At 42.2% G+C, this 19,983-nt stretch overlaps 2 protein-coding genes across 2 annotated transcripts; both read right to left on the bottom strand.

Moving 5' to 3' along the window:
* Nucleotides 1-513: 513 nt before the first annotated feature.
* On the bottom strand, nt 514-3,413 carry LOC103631624 (salivary acidic proline-rich phosphoprotein 1/2). Its single transcript, XM_008652489.2, has 3 exons — nt 3,339-3,413; nt 797-886; nt 514-729 (listed from the first exon to the last, which is right to left on the bottom strand). The coding sequence occupies exons 1-3, from the start codon at nt 3,360-3,362 to the stop codon at nt 514-516; spliced, it is 330 nt and encodes a 109-aa protein (XP_008650711.1). The 5' UTR covers nt 3,363-3,413.
* Nucleotides 3,414-4,773: 1,360 nt separating this feature from the next.
* Nucleotides 4,774-9,408, bottom strand: LOC103630706 (uncharacterized). Its single transcript, XM_020539229.1, has 3 exons — nt 9,325-9,408; nt 5,294-5,410; nt 4,774-5,193 (listed from the first exon to the last, which is right to left on the bottom strand). The coding sequence occupies exons 2-3, from the start codon at nt 5,408-5,410 to the stop codon at nt 4,978-4,980; spliced, it is 333 nt and encodes a 110-aa protein (XP_020394818.1). The 5' UTR covers nt 9,325-9,408; the 3' UTR covers nt 4,774-4,977.
* Nucleotides 9,409-19,983: the final 10,575 nt, after the last annotated feature.

Here is a 19,983-nt window from a genome sequence, read left to right as displayed (position 1 = left end):
AAGCATCAACCACGCTTTGGCAATACACTGCATAGTATGTACTTATGACAAAACAGTACTGTTCCAACACCCACCACCCACCTGAACGAATATAATCCAATCAGCTTCAGTAGCCCAAAACAAAAGGCTAACTAAAATAAATGCCAACTAAAACTAGATATCAGCACCCTACCTGCCAACAACACTAATTAATAAGGTCCCAAAAAAACAACACACACCCATAAGAGAGAATCTGGCACATGTATCAACTTTAGAGTGTTTGTTTAGCAACCACAAGCTGATTGAGTAGCTACCCACATCAGCATGGTTGGTTCTCATATATATGTCAAATGCAAGTCACTTTGGACATAGACACGTTTACAAAGTGGAACTTTTTGACAATAATATTCGTAGAAAGAGTAAATTTGAACTATCATGATGTGAAAGAGTAGAAAAAGTGAGCATTCTGAATATAACTGACATATATCTAATGATTTGAAGTACAACATTAATCACGAACCAAGCACATAAGTGTCAACTAGCATTAAATTCAGGAACGTACCGCTGGTGACGGAAGTGGCTGTGTTGGCCATGGGGGCGTCCCCAAGGCCCCATTGGATGTGTAGGATATCCCCATGGTGGTGGCGGCCAATATCCCATACCTGGTTGTGGAGGAGGAAGAATCTGTCCTCTAGGAGGCATCGACCACTGAATGTCCATCTGTGGGTTTCCTTGTCCGGTCTCAGAACCCTATAACCAAATAAAACGATGCATGATTATAATTGTAAATGAAAGTAAATATACTACAAAACTATACCTGTGTTTCGTTGGTGTTTGGGGTCTGTCCAGATTGTGACGGACGGGTGAACTGGGGTCCCATTGGAGATCCCATCTGAGCACTATACATCTGCAAACACAATAAGCTTGAGTTTTATTTTGAACTAATGTATATATAGAGTTTAAACTCACACATGGGATGGTAATCTTATCTAGCACATGCATCATAGAAGCCACAAGCAAGTTACCAACTGAACCATGAGTTAGGCTTTACCAACTGAAGTCACAATTCACTGATGCAGGCAACTAGCAGATGACAGAAATTGCGATTACACATTACACAAAAATCAGCTAATCAAGAAAGCAAACAGGAAAAGCCTAGATTACACATAACACAAAAAATCAGCTAATCAGCATAGTAGCAGGCACAAACAAGAATGATTCAGGAACCCAATCATAAACCTCCCCCAAATTGGTGCGTGTGACAATCTGTTTTATCCCGAGAGAAGATCTGTGAGGATGCAATATAATAGTAGTTTCTTCCAAAGTTCCAACCATGGATCAGAATGATAATAGTGGCTGTATTGACGATGTTAACAAATCCTGATGATGATTCACAATCTTTAGAAAAAACATATTTATAGCTCATCAAAAGTCCAAAACTGATGTTTTAATTTTGAAGTTAATTAGGGGGACATGTACGTGCATTTTTTTGGTGATTAAAATTATGGCTTGATTCCAATGTGTTGCATCTAGCTTTGCCTTTCTTCCATGATAGTTGATTGTTCTGCTGTCCACTTTCTGCCTTACCAGTACATATACGTTTAAATGAATTAGTATCAACGCAACATAGAAGAGGAACATTAATCTGATGCATATAAGGACAGTCCTAACCCGGAAACTGCTACCCAGTTTTTATACCTTCCGATGTTCTCCCATCTCACAAGGTGAGGCTACTGTCTCTCGCCTTCATTAGGGTTATAATTCAGTCTTTTATGCAAATGAACCTTATCAGTACAGGTTTGTGATGCTTTTTTTTTTGCATTTTCACCTTTTTAGATCTATGAACACTAATAACAAGAAGATGAGCTGCCCAACAATGGACCCTGAAGCAAGAAATACATTGATTTTCTCTCTACAAATTATTTCTGTGGCAAGGTACATTGATGCATTTCTGTGGCAAGGTTGGGTACCAATTTTGTGACCTTCAGCCTTTTTCCTCCCATTGGATCAGCATCTTTATTCATTTTGTTTAGGCACTTTGTAGTCTTACACTCCTCTACACTAGAAATACATGATAGATCTAGAGTCTTAATTATTGTTAACTGCAAATTATTTTTTAACTAAGGTAATGGAAACCTGTTTGTTTTAGGGGAAGTTGTTCACATATTCATGCCACTTGTATATGTACTTCTGATTAGATAGTTTTGAATCAAATCATGGACCCCATGGATAGTGTCGCTAGCTGTGGAACTAACGAGTCTAGGCATCCATTCCCATGCGACTGATCTGTATCACAGATCAGGGTAAGTACATCAGCTCAGTTCTGTTGAGAAGGACAAGACAAGTTAACTTTAGTTGTCTAACTGCTTAAATACTTAAATTTTGGGGTCGTAATGTTGCCGCTGTCCAGATCTATGCTTTTTGGGGTCGTAAGGTGCGCTGTTTGGCGCACCTCCGTGACAATTTGGCTGTATTGCAGCGTGGATTCAGGTTTCTTCATGCTGCATTTGTGGCTTGTGATGCGTCTCAGTTTTTTTAAAACATGTGATTATTTTTTATACCTCTGCAAGGGGTTGCTTTCGTTGAATGGAGACCCTACGAGCATGAAATGAAAAAGGCGAGGGGGCAACCAGGGGACCATATTAGTGAAATAGGAGAACCCATAACTTACATTTTTTATCACAGCTTCCTGGGTGAGTGGGGATCTATTTCTCTGCAGTCGAAGTCATGGTGACTTTTGTCACTGACAGGTGAGGTGAGCCTGACCTTGAGGCATCCGAAATAGGCTAGGTAGCAGTAAATGGCAACCTTTTCATTTTAGCTATGTTTTTTTTGTTTCATCCATCTGTTTCTGTATGCATTTTGCAAATATATGTTTAATGTAGAGTAAACTTAACTATTCATTTGTGTACATCTTCAAAATAGTTCAGGTACCTAGAAGGATAGTCCCTATTCTAAATTGTTTCTCTTTGATGTGAGCTTAACATCTTAGTCTTTCCTTGGTAGAGTGCTTAACAAGGATATAGTTCTTCCAACATTATTTCTTGAGCGAGGGGTCGTAATAGGAGTTGAAGCTGTCGATGCTCTTTAATTCTTTGAATTTGCCCCCAGGCTGCTTGGCTAACGTTAAGGGTTTGACATTGTCTCACTTAGCCTAGATTCAACTAATCACATCCTAAATCTGAAGTGGTTGTGCTTGTGCAGTTAAGGGTATGTTCATATCACAGGCTGTGACAACCTCCTAATAAATACAGAAATCACTCAACAATTGACCAGACCGATTTTGGGCTGTCTAAGGCTCAAAGCGAGTTAGATAAAAAAATATGGGCAGATTCTAAGCGGATTACTAAAATTATTACCTGCATCAGCATTCCCTGCATCATCTGAACTTGTTGAGATAGTTGTTGAACTTGTTGTTGTTGTCTTAGTTGCTCATCAAGCTCTTATTACCTCGAAGTTGAAGTTCGAGATCTACTCCCCGCCGAGGAAACTGACCGACGACCAAAGCTATCGCGACTCACAACCCCATCACCGATCCCCAACCTAGAAACATCACAAGTTATGAACCAATAGTTTTTATATATCACAACTTTGATTTTATCATACCTCCCATGTGGTAGCCCACCACCAGCAACATATGCTGCATCCGGATCGAAAGGTGCCTCCCTCCAATCTAGATCATCGTCTCCTGCTTTCCTCCTAACCTCCTCGGCATAACGAGTCTACAAAACAATTTATGTTAATTATAAATGAGTCACAAGTTAATTAAGAATAGATAGTTATTATTTACACCTAATAGCTTTTCTGTCGCGCTGTCGTCACATAAAACTTCTGGATGCTCTGGATCTGGACCTCGGTGTCCCTCCATGTAAACGTCAATGAATCGGGGTTCAACACCATCACGAGCCTCCTGCAGTAAGAGACATAATAAAATATACAAATTTGTCTGAGGGAAAAAGACTAAATGTTACTTAGCTCATCATACCATTCATTGTGATTTCCCAATAAATCCATCTGCTCCAAATCGATGGAGGCCCGATTTGCTCTTCCGGTTCAAACGATTTCTATCTGACTTCACTTTGTACTCATCTGAAGACCAGTACTCGCAGAGCTTGACCCAAGCTTCAGGATGAGCAGTGAGCCAGTCCACTTCACTTTGTTTGTACTCCTCAACTGTCAAGTGGATTTCACATGCCTGGTTGTTGGTCATTCTTTGACCCTTCACTTTCTTGAAGTACACGGTAACAGCTTTGACCCATGCATCTGACATTGAACCATTTATAACTTTTCTAGCAGCATTGTGGAATACACGTTTTGCATGTTCTTCGTTTGCTGTTTCGTCCAATCTAAATTGTTCCTGCAAAATGAAGAAGCAATTAAATTCATTTATAGATGCCCACGGTAAGTAAATTTAAAATACATAATAAACTCACCCAAAATGATGACCACACTGCGTCTTGGTGAGTACGGTCAGGTCCATATGGTTTGAGGCCCCAGTGAGCCCAGTGATACGCCCCTATCTCTGCCCCGTTGAATTGTACCACCCCTGGATAGTGAAAACGAGCTATAGATCCCAGCACTGTGTTAACTGGTGTCCGGTGACCTTTGCCACTCCATGCCACCTCCACCCAGCTCCTCTCTCCTGCAGGGTTTATGACCCTACGTTGGTCCAAGGGTTGTGTCGGTGGAACTCTAAGGGACCGCCAAAACCTACAAAATTGTAAATTGTGCACTGGTAATAATATCAATCCAACAAAAAATAGAACTCATCATCAAAATAAAATTACCTGAAGTTCGTTGCCTGTGTCGTTGTAACAACCTCGTCATCGGCCTCTCCATCGGCCTCTCCATCGTAGTCCTCCCCATAGTCATCATCATCACGCATTGGTGAACCTTGGCGTGCCAGCTCGTCCTCCTGACTAGGTGCATTGTGGTCTGCCGCCTCGCGCGCTTGCTCAAATGCATTGTGGTCCTGCTCTAGCATAGGTCCACTTGAGCCTATCGCCTCACGCTCTGGCTCAAGTGCATTGTGGCATGCCACCTCGCGCTCTTGCCCAGGTGCACTATGGCCTGCCACCTCGCGCTCTTGCCCAGGTGCACTATGGCCTGCCACCTCGCGCTCTTGCCCAGGTGCACTATGGCTTGCCACTTCGCGCCCTGCTCCTCCATGCAACCAAGGAGCTGCTCTAGCCGCTGCCTTGACGCTGTAGAGCCCTACAAACATAATCAACAATGAGATATATCAAGTACTCGAAAATAAGGTGATAATACTATTACATACATAGAAGAAAAGAAAATAAAACAAATTAAATACCTGGAACAACATAGAGGAGGTATCCCCACCACCTGAACCCCTAGTCGACCGTGACCTCGAGGAGTCACCACGATCTCCGCGCTTCTTCCCTTTGAGCTTGTCCATGACCCTCATCATCTGCACAAATTTCATTACAAGAATTTAATTATATATACTTTTAGTATTGAAATAGGAATGCATATACAAGAATTTAAATATATATACTTTTCAAAAATCATCGGCATCAGAATCTGCTTCAGCAACGCGCTGCTCAATTATTTCAAGTCTTTGTTGTTTTTCAAGAATTCTCTGTGACCTACGAGTCCTTGCCCTAGAAGGACCTGGTTCTTCTGCCATCAAATCTATGTCGAGACTAGCTACTTCATTGAGCCCTAAATCCTCAGATATAGTAAATTCTCTATTTTCTGACTGATCGCCCTTCTTCTTGATAAATATTAACAGAATCATCATCTTCGTTATTTGTGTTGTAATAATCATATCGTAACGGATGGACTTCAGGATTAATTTTGTATACAACCCAACAAGACTTCAAGTTTTCATGAGGATATGTTAGATAGTACACCTGTTGCGCTTGATGTGCAAGCACAACATTGCTATAATCGCCGCCTTTAAACCGTGATTCATGCTTTACCTCCACAATTCCAAATTCATCCTCTCGCGTTTGTTGAGGATCAAACCATTCACAATCAAATAACACAAACATGAACTCTTTGGCTCCACCAAGAGTGTACTCCGTTATGTCTTGAAGAACACCATAATAGTCATGAGTGCCTCCGTCTGCATTTGTGGCAGTTGCTACTACTCCACTGTTTGTCGTGGCTGCCTGCGGGCGGATTTTTTCTAATTTTGATGTTCGAATACGGTATCCATTAATATCATAGTGGCTATATTTTCTTGCTTTCAACTGACCATGTGATATCTGTCGCAAATCATCCGAGACTAGAGAGTCCAGTTTCTTACACTACATAGAGCAGAAAAAAAAGATATAGGTAAATAGCAAGTCATATGTGCAAACTAAGTACACAAAGGAAAACTATAAAGAGATAATTACATGCTCGTGGAACCATTCAACGAAACATGGACCTCTATTCATCCCTTTCATACGTAGATTATCCAGTTCCTTTGGTGTAGGTTTGTGGCCAGCTAAATATATGGAATCAAACATTTCAAAGTATGGATCAAGTTCCTCCATGTTGGTGTACAAGTAGAGCATGGTGAAATTACGCTCTCTTATGTCAACATAATGTGCAGTAGAAGCCCTGACCCCTTTCCCCTTCCATAGAAAAACACTAAGGTCGGTCGAAGGACCTTCTTCTTCAGTATGATACCGTGTTGACTGAGCATTCACGTTGTTAGTGTGTGATAAATACTGACTTGAGAAGATTGTGATCTCTTTAGCTGCAAAGGCCTCTGCGATACACCCCTCAACCCTTGCTTTGTTCCGCACAGTAGCTCTAAGTTTTTTCAATTCTCTTTCTTGACTATACATCCATCGGAACTGCACTGATCCTCCTACCAATGCTTCATAAGGTAAGTGCACTAGCAAATGTTGCATCACATTCATAAATCCAGGCGGAAATACTTTTTCCATCTTGCATACAAGCACCGCGATTTGTTTCTCAAATTGAATCATCAATTTCTTTGAGATATGCTTAGCACATATATGTCTATATATGTAACTAAGTTTAGCAATCATCTTCCACAGAGGAGGCTTCAAATAGCCACGGAACATTACCGGCATAAGTCTTTCCATCAAAATATGGTAATCATGAGCCTTCAAACCATTTAATTTATTAGTGTCGAGGTTAACAATACGTTTTATGTTAGCTGCATAGCGGTCTAGAAACTTCAACATTTTCAACCATTGAAATACTTCTTTTCGCTCTTCCGGCTTTAGATAGTATGGAGCTCGTGGTGTGCTCTCCTTTCCATTAGGATTTAATTTGACCTCAAGGCTAGGGCGATCGCAAAGATTAGCTAAATCTTTCCTGGCATTGATGTTGTCTTTTGTTTTACCCTTAATGTTTAGACACATGCTTATGATGCTTTCAGCAACATTGCGCTCTTGGTGCATCAAATCTATGTTGTGTGGTAAAATCAATACCTTCGCATACGAAAGTTCCCAGAGAAAAGAAATATGAGTCCAGTTGTGATCTTGACCATAGCCTTCAAACTCATGACCTTCTGCAGCCCTTTGAAGGGCACGATGTTGTATAAGGATATCTTCACCCATTAAACGTTTTGGTGGACCATCTTTAACTTTTATGCCTCTTCTAAATGACTTCGTATCATTTCGAAACGGGTGATTGGATGGAAGAAACCGTCGATGACAATCAAAGAATGAGACCTTTTTACCATGCTCCAATCGATATGCTTGTGTGTCCCCCATGCATATGGGACAACACAGTCGACCGTGGACACACCAGCCAGACCAAATACCATATGCAGGCAAATCATGAATTGACCACAAATATACAACACGTAAGGTAAATTCACATTTTAGATGACCATCATAAGCCTTTACCCCTACCCATAGCTCTTTGAACTCTTCAATCAACGGTTGCATGAATACATTGATCTTCTTTCCAGGATGTTTAGGCCCTGGAATAATAAGGGCAAGAAATATGAACCCTTCTTTCATGCATTTGTTGGGAGGGGGGTTGTAGGGCATGATGAAAACCGGCCAACAAGAGTATGAAGTTGAACTGTTGTCGTAAGGAGTGAAACCATCAGTGGACAAGCCTAGACGAACACTCCTAGCGTCTCTTGCAAATTCTGGGTCAAAACGATCCAGAGCCTTCCAAGCATCGCCATCTGATAGATGCATCATAATGTCTGGATCTTGGCTCTCACGTTCTCCTTCCTTATGCCACAACATTAGCTTCGCAGTTTCTGGGGTTAAAAATAGACGTTTAAGCCTTGGGGTGATGGGCATATATCGAAGCTGTTTAACTGCCACTTTTGTAGCAAAAGTAGCTCCATCCTCTTTTAGTACCTCCGCATATCTTGATTTACCGCATATCTGACAATGGGTGGCCGCTTCATATTCCTTCCAGAACAACATGCAATTATCTTCGCACACATCAATCTTCTTATACTTCATCCCAAGACCGGACACGATCTTTTTAGACTGGTATAAGTCTTTTGGCATCTTATGGTTCAATGGGATGAGATCAATAATCAGATTGATTATATCATTATAGCAGTTATTTGAGAAGTTATACTTTGCCTTCATTGCCATAAGACGTGTAACCACCTGCAACACGGTCACAGTGGTATCATCATGCACTTTTTCCTCTGACGCGTGAAGAAGCTTATAAAACTCCTGCACTTCCTCTGGTGTACCCTGTTCCGAGGCCAATGTTGGATACTCTCTACTAATATCAGCCACCAAGTCATCCATCCGATCCTCCTCATCATCATTAATTCTTTCTGACTCTGTGATATTCTGCTCTACTTCTCCATGTGAGCACCACACAAGATAGTTAGGCATAAACCCATTCTTGCAAAGGTGATGCTCCAGTTCTTCGATCTTTCTCACATACTTAAAATTCCGACACTTGGTACACGGACACTTCACCACACGAGGTCCACCGGAAAATGCGAGATCCACGAATTGTTTTGCAACCCTAACCCATTCCTTTGAGTGACCTAGAGTCACGCTATTGAATCCATCATACATCGCCCTTCTTCTATTGTCATCCATTTCCAAAACTAAATAACCCAATGTATAAAAAATGTGTAAATAAACATCATTAAGCATATAAACGTAAATAAAAAATGTGTAAATAAACATCATTAAGCATACAAACATAAATAAAAATGTGTAAATAAACATCATTAAGCCCTTCTTCTATTAGGAAGGATCACTAGACATAAAAAACATTTAACCAAACATTGAACCTAACATTGATTAATTTACAATGAACAAGAAATTATGCATCAATTGTAACAACTAGCCAAAATCATGCATCAAATTTTAACTAACAAACTAATTCTAATAATATGCATCAAAGAAAGAAGAAAAATACCTTCACGGAGACCGTCAAGGTGGTGATGGTCGAGGAGACGCGGGCCGGCTGTAGTTAGAGTGGAGAGAGAGACCGAAGACTAGAGTCAAATGGGCCTACAATTAGATGGAAACACGGATTTAGGTTTCATAACTTTGCATAGAACAAAACATAACTATACGACCTGCTACCCAGTACCCAGCCACCCAGAAAAATAACTATACGCAGCTGCAAGTTTTTTTCTTCCTATTCTTACTTTAGGACATCTGCAACTTCTGAATTCAAATGACTATGTCGTTGCTAATTAATTTACCAAGATGCGCTGAAGCAATGTTTTAATAAGACAGCAAACCCCAGCAATGTTTTAATAAATAAGTTGCTGAAGCATATCACTGTTTTCTACTTGCTTGAACATGTCAGCAATCTCGCATGTTGGTAATCTATTGGTAATCATGTGGACATAATGCAGTAGAGCTGTAAACGATGCTCTTTATCCTCTGTTTTCTACTTGCTTGAACATGTCAGCATTCTCGCCTGTTGGTAATCTATTGGTAATCATGTGGACATAATACAGTAGAGCTATTAGCAGAACAATAATTATTGTAAGGGTTTGAAACGAGAGTCACTGCTATCGCGTGAAGTCTTCTCCACCAACGACGCCAGAGTTCGAGTCAATCCACCTTCTGGTTTTAGGTGAGATGATGGTTGGGTTCACGGGGAAGAGGAATGAGATGGAGCAAGCGGTGAATAGCCTCTCTGATTTCTCCCTCTCCGGTCCCGCTGCAAAGAGCCACAGACTGCTGAGTCGGTGAGCTGTCTGTGCTTTCTTTTAGGCATTTATTGAATTGAGGGTTCTTATCTGTTTTTTATTGGTGCAATCTTTTGCCCCAATATTTTGCTGCTACTATGCCTGCGAGTTTGCCTCTTTAAATTACTGATTAGTGGACTCCTGACTAGGCTGGTTGATTATAGGGATTAGGACTTGGCTAATTGTTTTTGTTGTTTCAGAATCCTGAAGAACACCATGAGCCAACCAACACAGTAAGTCTGGCTGCTCATTCATGTCATATTGAGAATTTCACCAGTTCAAGCAAACAAGAAATTCCCAATGTCAAGACCGACATGGAAGCCAAATTACGAGCATGGTTGGAATCAAAGGGGAAAACAAAGTGCATCCAAAAAATGGATGGTCTTTTCTCCCCAATTGCCAGCAAGACTCTATTGTCTATGACCCATATATTACATGGAACCATACATAGTTCTTATTTCTTTATCTTCTCCTGCACAAGATACTTTTTGATCTAGTAGTCCTTGTTCCCACTGAAAATATACTACGAGAGCACATGCAGACAGAAGTAGATACACCAAAGAAAGGTACTTTAGGAAACTTCAGGGTATTATATTTGTGTGAAATAGTAGTTACAAAATATGAAAAGTTGGTTAAAATTTACTCAGAACAGCCTCTGAGATTTTTTACTTGTGCGTTCACGTGTGAATCTGATGTTTAAAGTCTTATGTAGTGGTGCTTCCTTCAGTTACTCCATGCAATGAAAAACATGAAGCTTCTCTCAGGAATGCTCTTTCTCTAATTTCTAGCTGGTACGATGGACAACATAGCAAGACTGTGGAATCTATCTTTAAATGCTTCAAAATTATCTTGAATAGTATAAACTCAATGGGTATGTGCTCTTTTAGTAACATTACTTTTGTTTTGGCGGTTCTGTTGCCCATTAGCAGTTACATTACATGTTAGCTTGTTTACCATATCTTGTCCAGTTGGGTAGTTTGGTTAAATCAATGTATCCATCTTGTCTGCTTTTATTGAATCATTTTGGTCATGGTATGTCATGTGTATAAAATGATAGAAGTATAGAACTATATTCCTGTATAGGTGCATAATATCATACAGATAGGTGTATGGAATAAAGAAATATTTGTTGAATACAATCACAGACTAGCATAAGTGGTCGTGCTTTGCAAGGACGATATGGGTTCAGTTGGCCCACGAACTTAAAGTAAGGGTGTCCCTCCAAGATACTGGGGAGAGGCAGTCTCTACTGCTGTGTATTTGCTGAACAGGTCACCTACTAAAAGTGTACAAGGGAAAACACCGTATGAGGCCTGGCACGACAAGAAACCTCAAGTGGGACATTTCAGAACTTTTGGCTGTATTGGACATGTCAAGAAAATAGGCCCCGGAGTAGATAAGCTGGCAGATAGATCCACTAAAATGGTCCTATTGGGCTATGAACCAGGGACAAAAGGCTACAGAATGGTTGATCCAATTATTGAAAAATTGTGCATCAGTAGGGATGTGAAGTTTGAAGAAGATGAGGCATGGAACTGGGACAGTAATAACAAAGCTCAGTTGACTGAAGTTGGCCCAAAAAACTCAAATTTTTAGTTTCAGTTCACTGTTCCCAGTCAGGCTATGTTGTATCCTTCTGGTACAAGTGAGGAGGGTGAGAGTTCTGGGGGTGGTGAAGTACCCTCAATGTCACCACTACCACAATCACCTGTGACCCCTCAAAATTCAAGAACTCAAGCTATACTTTCAGGATCACAAGCACAAAATCCAGGCTCAGATTCAGCTACTAGTTACAATTCATAGCCATCTAGTTCAGAAAGTTCAGGAATGGTTCCTGTGAAATATAGGACACTGACTGAAGCATTATTGGTAGTCTGAGGTATTTAGTGAACACAAGACCAGATTTGACCTTCTCGGTTGGCCTTGTTAGTAGATTTATGGAAGCTCCAAACAAAGATCACTGGGATGCAGTGAAAAGGATTTGACCTTCTCGTACCTGGGGTTTTTCTCTGGCGGCGCTCGCTCCACCACGGTGACCGCGCCCAGAAGCCCGACTCGCCGCCCAGCGCCGTCATCTGCAAAGCCAGCTGCCGAGTCCAGGATCCAACACTCGGCCTAAACAGGGAGCAGGGGCGCACCTCGGCGCACGAACAAGAGTGGGGCAGAGGCGGGGGCATGGCGGAGCTTGGGCGCTCGACCTAAACAGCGAGCAGGGGCGCACCTCGGCGCGGCGGCACCGACCGCTCGACGAACGTCTGAACGTGGCGCCGGGGAGGAGCTCGGCGATGCTGTAATACTCCCGTGGTCACCGGCGATCACCGGCGGCGTGAGGTGAGTAACTGAGACGAGAGGGGGAGATATCGCCCGCGAGGAAAGGCTCCTGTGGCAGATTCGATTAGATGCACGAGTGAGCTGAGAGAGAGAGACTCGCGGCGCCGCGGGATAGGGAATTAGGTCTTTCTGGTTAAGTTCGACGGTGTCGAGTTGGCCCACGAACCTAATATAAGAACGTGGGTACCCACGTTCCTAATACGTTAAATTCGACGGTTTTGGCCAGGGCCCACGAACTTAATTTAAGAACGTGGGTACCCACGTTCTTAAAAAACCCATGAACTTAACTAACATAAGAACGTCGGTACCCACGTTCTTAACAAAACCCACGAACATTTATCAGTTTCTTGTAGTGCTCGTAGTATGCTTTATAGTGGGAGACGCCCTGGCATCAAGGATGGCATTGGCTTCCAAAAGGGAGACAATGTCAAACTTAATGCCCCTCCTAAAAAATTATCCAACTTTGTTAAGGGCAAGGCTCCCATGCCTCAGGATAACGAGGGTTACATTTTGTACCCTGCTGGTTATCCCGAGCATAAGATTAGGAGAATTCATTCTAGGAAATCTCACTCTGGCCCTAATCATGCTTTTATGTATAAGGGTGAGACATCTAGTTCTAGGCAATCAACTCATGCTAAATTGCCTAAAAAGAAAACTCCTAGTGCATCAAATGAACCTAGCATTTCATTTAAAACTTTTGATGCATCCTATGTTTTGACTAACAAATCCGACAAAGTAGTTGCCAAGTATGTTGGGGACAAACACAAGGGAGCAAAGACTTGTGTTTGGGTACCCAAAGTTCTTGTCTCTAATGTTAAAGGACCCAAAACTGTTTGGGTACCTAAAATCAAGAACTAAACTTGTTTTGTAGGTTTATGCATCCGGGGGCTCAAGTTGGATCATCGATAGCGGGTGCACAAACCACATGACAGGGGAGAAAAGGATGTTCTCCTCCTATGAGAAAAACCAAGATCCCCAACGAGCTATCACATTCGGGGATGGAAATCAAGGTTTGGTCAAAGGATTGGGTAAAATTGCTATATCACCTGACCATTCCATTTCCAATGTTTTTCTTATTGATTCATTAGATTACAATTTGCTTTCCGTATCTCAATTATGCAAAATGGGCTACAACTGTCTATTTACTGATGTAGGTGTCACTGTCTTTAGAAGAAGTGATGATTCAGTAACATTTAAGGAAGTGTTAGAGGGTCAGCTATACTTAGTTGATTTCAATAGAGCTGAACTCGACACTTGCTTAATTGCTAAGACTAACATGGGCTGGCTCTGGCATCGCCGACTAGCACATGTTGGGATGAAGAATCTTCACAAGCTTCTAAAGGGTGAACACATTTTAGGACTAACCAATGTTCATTTTGAGAAAGACATGATTTGTAGCGCATGCCAAGCCGGGAAGCAAGTTGGTGTTCATCATCCACATAAGAACATCTTGATGACTGAAAGGCCACTCGAGCTCCTCCATATGGACCTATTCGGCCCGATCGCTTACATAAGCATCGGCGGGAGTAAGTACTGTCTTGTTATTGTGAATGACTATTCTCGCTTCACTTGGGTGTTCTTTTTGGAGGAAAAATCACAAACCCAAGAGACTTTAAAGGGATTCTTGAGACGGGCTCAAAATGAGTTCGGCTTGAGGATCAAGAAAATTAGAAGCGATAATGGGACGGAGTTCAAGAACTCTCAAATTGAAGGCTTCCTTGAGGAGGAGGGCATCAAGCATGAGTTCTCTTCTCTCTACACGCCACAACAAAATGGTGTAGTGGAGAGGAAGAATAGAACTCTATTGGACATGGCAAGGACCATGCTTGATGAGTACAAGACTTCGGATCGGTTTTGGGCTGAGGCGGTCAACACCGCCTGCTACGCCATCAACCGGTTGTATCTACACCGAATCCTCAAGAAGAGATCGTATGAACTCCTAACCAGTAAAAAGCCCAATGTTTCATATTTTAGAGTCTTTGGTAGCAAATGTTTTATTCTTGTTAAAAGAGGTAGAAAATCCAAATTTGCTCCTAAGGCTGTAGAAGGCTTTTTACTAGGATATGATTCAAACACAAGGGCATATTGAGTCTTTAACAAGTCCACTGGACTAGTTGAAGTTTCTTGTGACATTGTGTTTGATGAGACTAACGACTCTCAAGTAGAGCAAGTTGATCTTGATGAATTAGATGATGAAGAGGCTCCATGCGTCGCGCTAAGGAACATGTCCATTGGGGATGTGTGTCCTAAGGAATCCGAAGAGCCCATTCAAGCACAAGATCAACCATCCTCCTCCATGCAAGCATCTCCACCAACTCAAGATGAGGATGAGGCTCAAGATGATGAAGAGGAAGATCAAGAAGATGAGCCACCTCAAGACGACGACAATGATCAAGGGGGAGATGCAAATAATCAAGACAAGGAGGATGAGCAAGTTCCAAGGCCGCCACACCCAAGAGTCCACCAAGCAATCCAACGAGATCACCCCGTCAACACCATCCTCGGCGACATTCATAAGGGGGAAACCACTAGATCTCGTGTTGCACATTTTTGTGAGCATTACTCTTTTGTTTCCTCTATTGAGCCATGTAGGGTAGAGGAAGCACTTCAAGATTCGGATTGGGTGATGGCGATGCAAGAGGAGCTCAACAACTTCACGAGGAATAAGGTATGGCATTTAGTTCCACGTCCTAACCAAAATGTTGTAGGAACCAAGTGGGTCTTCCGCAACAAACAAGACGAGCATGGTGTGGTGACTAGGAACAAAGCCCGACTTGTGGCCAAGGGTTATTCACAAGTCAAAGGTTTGGATTTCGGTGAAACCTATGCACCCGTAGCTAGGCTTGAGTCCATTCGTATATTATTAGCCTATGCTACTTACCATGGCTTCAAGCTCTACCAAATGGACGTGAAGAGTGCCTTCCTAAATGGACCAATCAAGGAAGAGGTCTATGTTGAGCAACCTCCCGGCTTTGAAGATAGTGAGTATCCTAACCATGTCTATAGGCTCTCTAAGGCGCTTTATGGGCTCAAGCAAGCCCCAAGAGCATGGTATAAATGCCTAAGAGATTTCCTTATTGCTAATGGCTTCAAAGTCGGAAAGGCCGATCCTACTTTATTTACTAAAACTCTTGCAAATGATTTGTTTGTATGCCAAATTTATGTTGATGATATTATATTTGGGTCTACTAACGAATCTACATGTGAGGAATTTAGTAGGATCATGACACAAAAATTCGAGATGTCTATGATGGGGGAGTTGAAGTACTTCTTAGGATTTTAAGTGAAGCAACTCCAAGAGGGCACCTTCATTAGCCAAACGAAGTACATTCAAGACATTTTAACCAAGTTTGGGATGAAGGATGCCAAGCCCATCAAGACACCCATGGGAACAAATGGGCATCTCGACCTCGACACGGGAGGTAAATCCGTAGATCAAAAGGTATACCGGTCGATGATAGGTTCCTTACTCTATTTATGTGCTTCACGACCGGATATTATGCTTTCCGTATGCATGTGTGCAAGATTCCAAGCCGATCCTAAGGAAGCTCTGAAGGATTACGGGGAGGCTACGCTAGCGCAAAACAAAATTTTCAACCCCATAAAACCAAGAACTACTGCGGTTATAGGTCATGGAATTACCACTAGACGCGCAGAGCAGCGGAAGACGTGTCGATGTAGACGAACACGTCGAGCAGTGTCGTGAAGTCGTCGGCGTCCTTCACCTCCTCGCACGATTCGTCCTAGTGCTCCAGATGTAGCATCTCCGAGGTATCCACACATACAGGGAGGAAGCGCCGCGTACCGAACTGCTAGGTTCGAGACGGCGGCTTGGCGAGGGCGAGAGGCGAGCGGCTACTCGTTTGCTGGTGGCGAATTAGGGTAAACCTAACCACGCCCCCGCCCCTCATTATATAGGCGTTATGGTGGGCTTCTGACACCGAGGCCCATCAGTAACCCTAAAGCCTAGTCTAATTTTGGATCTAATCCGAGTTAGGCTTCCTTCCCCTTAAGTGTGTGACCCTATAGGTTCACGTACAAATAGACATAGCCCGAGTACTCTTACTTGGCCCAATAATTGACAGCGGCCTCTAGCAAGACATGTCAACTCCTATGCGCACGTAAAGATCATATCAGACGAACCATTGCAACACTACGTACATGTTGTTCCCTTTGTCTCACGATATTTGGTCTGGCTCTAAGCTGACCTCTCTTTCTCGATACTGTGAATTGGAATCCTTTCAATGGTTAACTCTTAACCCTAGCACGGCCATGCATGTCTTGATCCAATCACTCGAGGGGCCCAGAGATATCTCTCTCACAAAGAGAGGGACAAATTCCATCTTGACTGACCATGCCTCACAGCATGCTTCCTGACAAACCCAAAACTACCTTTATAACTACCCAGTTACGGAATAGCGTTTGATAGTCCCTAAGTAAGTCAATTCACATCTTGAGAACATGCGACAATCTCAGGTCTAAGGATACAGTATTCATGTTGCAAAAAGAGAACTATATTACAATATCTCACGTTGGGTCGGTCCAGCCTCATGTCATACATGCGCCCACATTATTAGTTTAACATCTCCATGTTCATGACTTGTGAAATGTAGTCATCAGCTAATACATGTGCTAGTCATCGACTCTGACTAGGGACATCATTTAGAATAACCATATAAGTAAAGAATCTCACAAACAATTCACATAATTGCTAATCAATACAAGGTGCCTTCCATGGATATTCAATTAAGCAATACATATATCATGGATACAAAGAAATATGCTCATCTCTATGATTATCTCTAGGGCATATTTCTAACAATCTCCCACTTGCACTAGAGTTAATCTAGAATATATCTAATACCCATAGATCTCATGTGTGCCTCATGCTTACGTTGTGGAAGAGGTTTTGTCAAAGGATCAGCAACATTCAAATCCGTATGTATTTTGCATATCTTTATCTCACCCCGCTTAACGAATTCCCGTATGAGGTGAAACTTCTGCAGTACGTGTTTGCTTTTCTGGTGGTTCCTTGGCTCCTTAGCTTGCGCAATAGCCCCATTGTTGTCACAGTAGAGGTTCAATGGACTAGATGCATTAGGAAACACACCAAGCTCAATGAGGAACTTCCTTATCCAAACACCTTCCTTCGCAGATTCAGAAGCTACAATGTACTCGGCTTCTGTTGTAGAATCAGTCACAGTCTCCTGTTTGGAACTCTTCCAACTAACAGCACCACCATTTATTGTGAACACAAAACCTGATTGCGATTTTAACTCGTCTAGGTCAATTTGGAAGCTAGCATCGGTGTAACCAGTTACAACGAGCTCCTCCTTACCCCCATATACCAGGAACATATCTTTAGTCCTTCTTAAGTACTTAAGAATGCCTTTTACCGCTGTCCAGTGACCCTCACCTGGATCAGCCTGGTACCTACTCGTAGCACTTATAGCGTATGAAACATCTGGGCGTGTACTTATCATGGCATACATGATTGATCCAATTGCTGAGGCGTATGGTACCTTACTCATGCGCTCCCGCTCATTAGCCGTCGCAGGACATTGCATCTGGCTAAGGTGTATACCATGTGACATAGGTAAGAACCCTTTCTTGGACTGTTCCATGTTGAACCGTTTCAAAACCTTGTCAATGTATGTATCTTGACTTAATCCTATAAGCCTCTTCGACCTATCTCTATAGATCCTTATGCCCAAAATATATGCTGCTTCCCCTAAGTCCTTCATAGAAAAACTCTTTTTCAATGAAGCCTTGACGGACTCCAGCATAGGAATGTCATTCCCAATCAATAATATGTCATCCACATACAAGATCAGAAATACAACAGCGCTCCCACTTTCCTTCTTGTAAACACAAGCTTCTTCTTCATTCTGATGAAAACCAAGCCCTTTGATCACTTCATCAAAATGAATGTTCCAACTCCGAGATGCTTGCTTCAACCCATAAATGGATTTCTGAAGTTTGCATATCTTTCCAGCATTGATCGGATCGACAAAACCCTCGGGCTGTATCATATACACGTCCTCATCTAGGTTTCCATTAAGGAAAGCTGTTTTGACATCCATCTGCCAAATCTCATAATCGAAATATGCGGCAATAGCTAGAATGATCCGAATAGATTTAAGCATCGCTACTGGCGAGAATGTCTCGTCATAGTCAACTCCTTGAACTTGTCGAAAACCCTTTGCAACAAGTCGAGCCTTATAGATGTGAACATTTCCATCCATGTCTTTCTTCTTCTTATAGATCCATTTGCATTCTATGGGTCTAACACCATCAGGCGGGTCAACCAAGTTCCAAACTTGATTTTCTCCCATGGAATCTATCTCGGATCTCATGGCGACTTGCCATTTCTCGGAATCTGGGTCCATCATCGCTTCTGCATATGTTGCAGGTTCGTCGTTGTCTAACAACAACACTTCCCCATTGCCCAACAATAGCACTTCTCCTCGTGCCTCACGAAGCCTTGCTGACCTTCGTGGTTGTGGTGGTGATTCTCTTGCCATAGACGTCTCAACTTGTTCTGCTACATTAGCATCACTTGTTGAATCTTGTCCCACTGGCTCATCCTGAACTTCTTCAAGATACACCTTTTGTTTACTTTTCTCTCTTTTGAGAAACTCTTTCTCTAAGAACACACCATTCCGGGCGACAAACACTTTGCCCTCTGACCGGTGGTAAAAGTAATATCCTAAAGTTTCCTTTGGATATCCCACGAACATGCACTTGTCCGATTTTGGAGTGAGTTTATCCGACTGAAGTCGCTTGACGTAAACCTCACAACCCCAAATCTTCAGAAAAGACAAACTGGGAGTCTTCCCAGTCCACATCTCATATGGTGTCTTAACTACGGACTTAGATGGTACCCTATTTAATGTGAAAGCTGCTGTTTCTAGAGCGTATCCCTAAAACGACAAAGGTAGGTCTGACTGGCTCATCATTGATCGAACCATATCCAATAAAGTCCGATTACGTCGCTCAGACACGCCATTCCTCTGAGGCGTTCCAGGCGACGTAAGCTATGGAACAATTCCACAACTCTTTAGATGATTGCTAAACTCATGACTCAAATATTCACCTCCACGATCCGATCGCAGTGCTTTAATTTTCTTGCCACGCTGATTTTCTACTTCATTCTGAAACTCTTTGAACTTTTCTAAGGATTCAGACTTGTGTTTCATTAAGTAGACATACCCATATCTACTAAAATCATCAGTGAAGGTTATGAAGTATTGGAATCCTCCCCTAGCTGTCGTACTCATTGGTCCGCACACATCAGTATGTATGAGTTCCAATAAATCTAATGTCCTCTCCGGTAAACCCGTGAAGGGCGCATTGGTCATCTTACCAAGTAAGCAAGCTTCACATGTCTCGTATGATTCAAAATCAAACGAAGTTAAAAGCCCATCGGAATGAAGCTTCTTCATGCGATTCTCACTTATATGTCCCATATGACAGTGCCACATGTAGGTAGGACTTAAATCATTAGGCCGAGGCCTTTTAGCACTAATATTACAGATAGG

The sequence above is a fragment of the Zea mays genome, chromosome 6 (genome assembly GCF_902167145.1).
Source record: "Zea mays cultivar B73 chromosome 6, Zm-B73-REFERENCE-NAM-5.0, whole genome shotgun sequence".
NCBI classification, from domain to species: Eukaryota; Viridiplantae; Streptophyta; class Magnoliopsida; order Poales; family Poaceae; genus Zea; species Zea mays.
This window is presented reverse-complemented; position numbering and strand designations above follow the sequence as displayed.

What these genes read in the sequence shown, in the direction of transcription:
- LOC103630706 (XM_020539229.1), bottom strand. Translation starts at nt 5,410, where the DNA reads ATGATGAGGGTCATGGACAAGCTCAAAGGGAAGAAGCGCGGAGATCGT. An exon ending in CCTCCTCTATGTTGTTCCAG is followed by an intron (nt 5,194 to 5,293) that starts GTATTTAATTTG and finishes TTATGTTTGTAG; the next exon opens with GGCTCTACAGCGTCAAGGCA.
- LOC103631624 (XM_008652489.2), bottom strand. Translation starts at nt 3,362, where the DNA reads ATGATGCAGGGAATGCTGATGCAG. An exon ending in TGCAGGGAATGCTGATGCAG is followed by an intron (nt 887 to 3,338) that starts GTAATAATTTTA and finishes TTGTGTTTGCAG; the next exon opens with ATGTATAGTGCTCAGATGGG. An exon ending in CAAACACCAACGAAACACAG is followed by an intron (nt 730 to 796) that starts GTATAGTTTTGT and finishes ATTTGGTTATAG; the next exon opens with GGTTCTGAGACCGGACAAGG.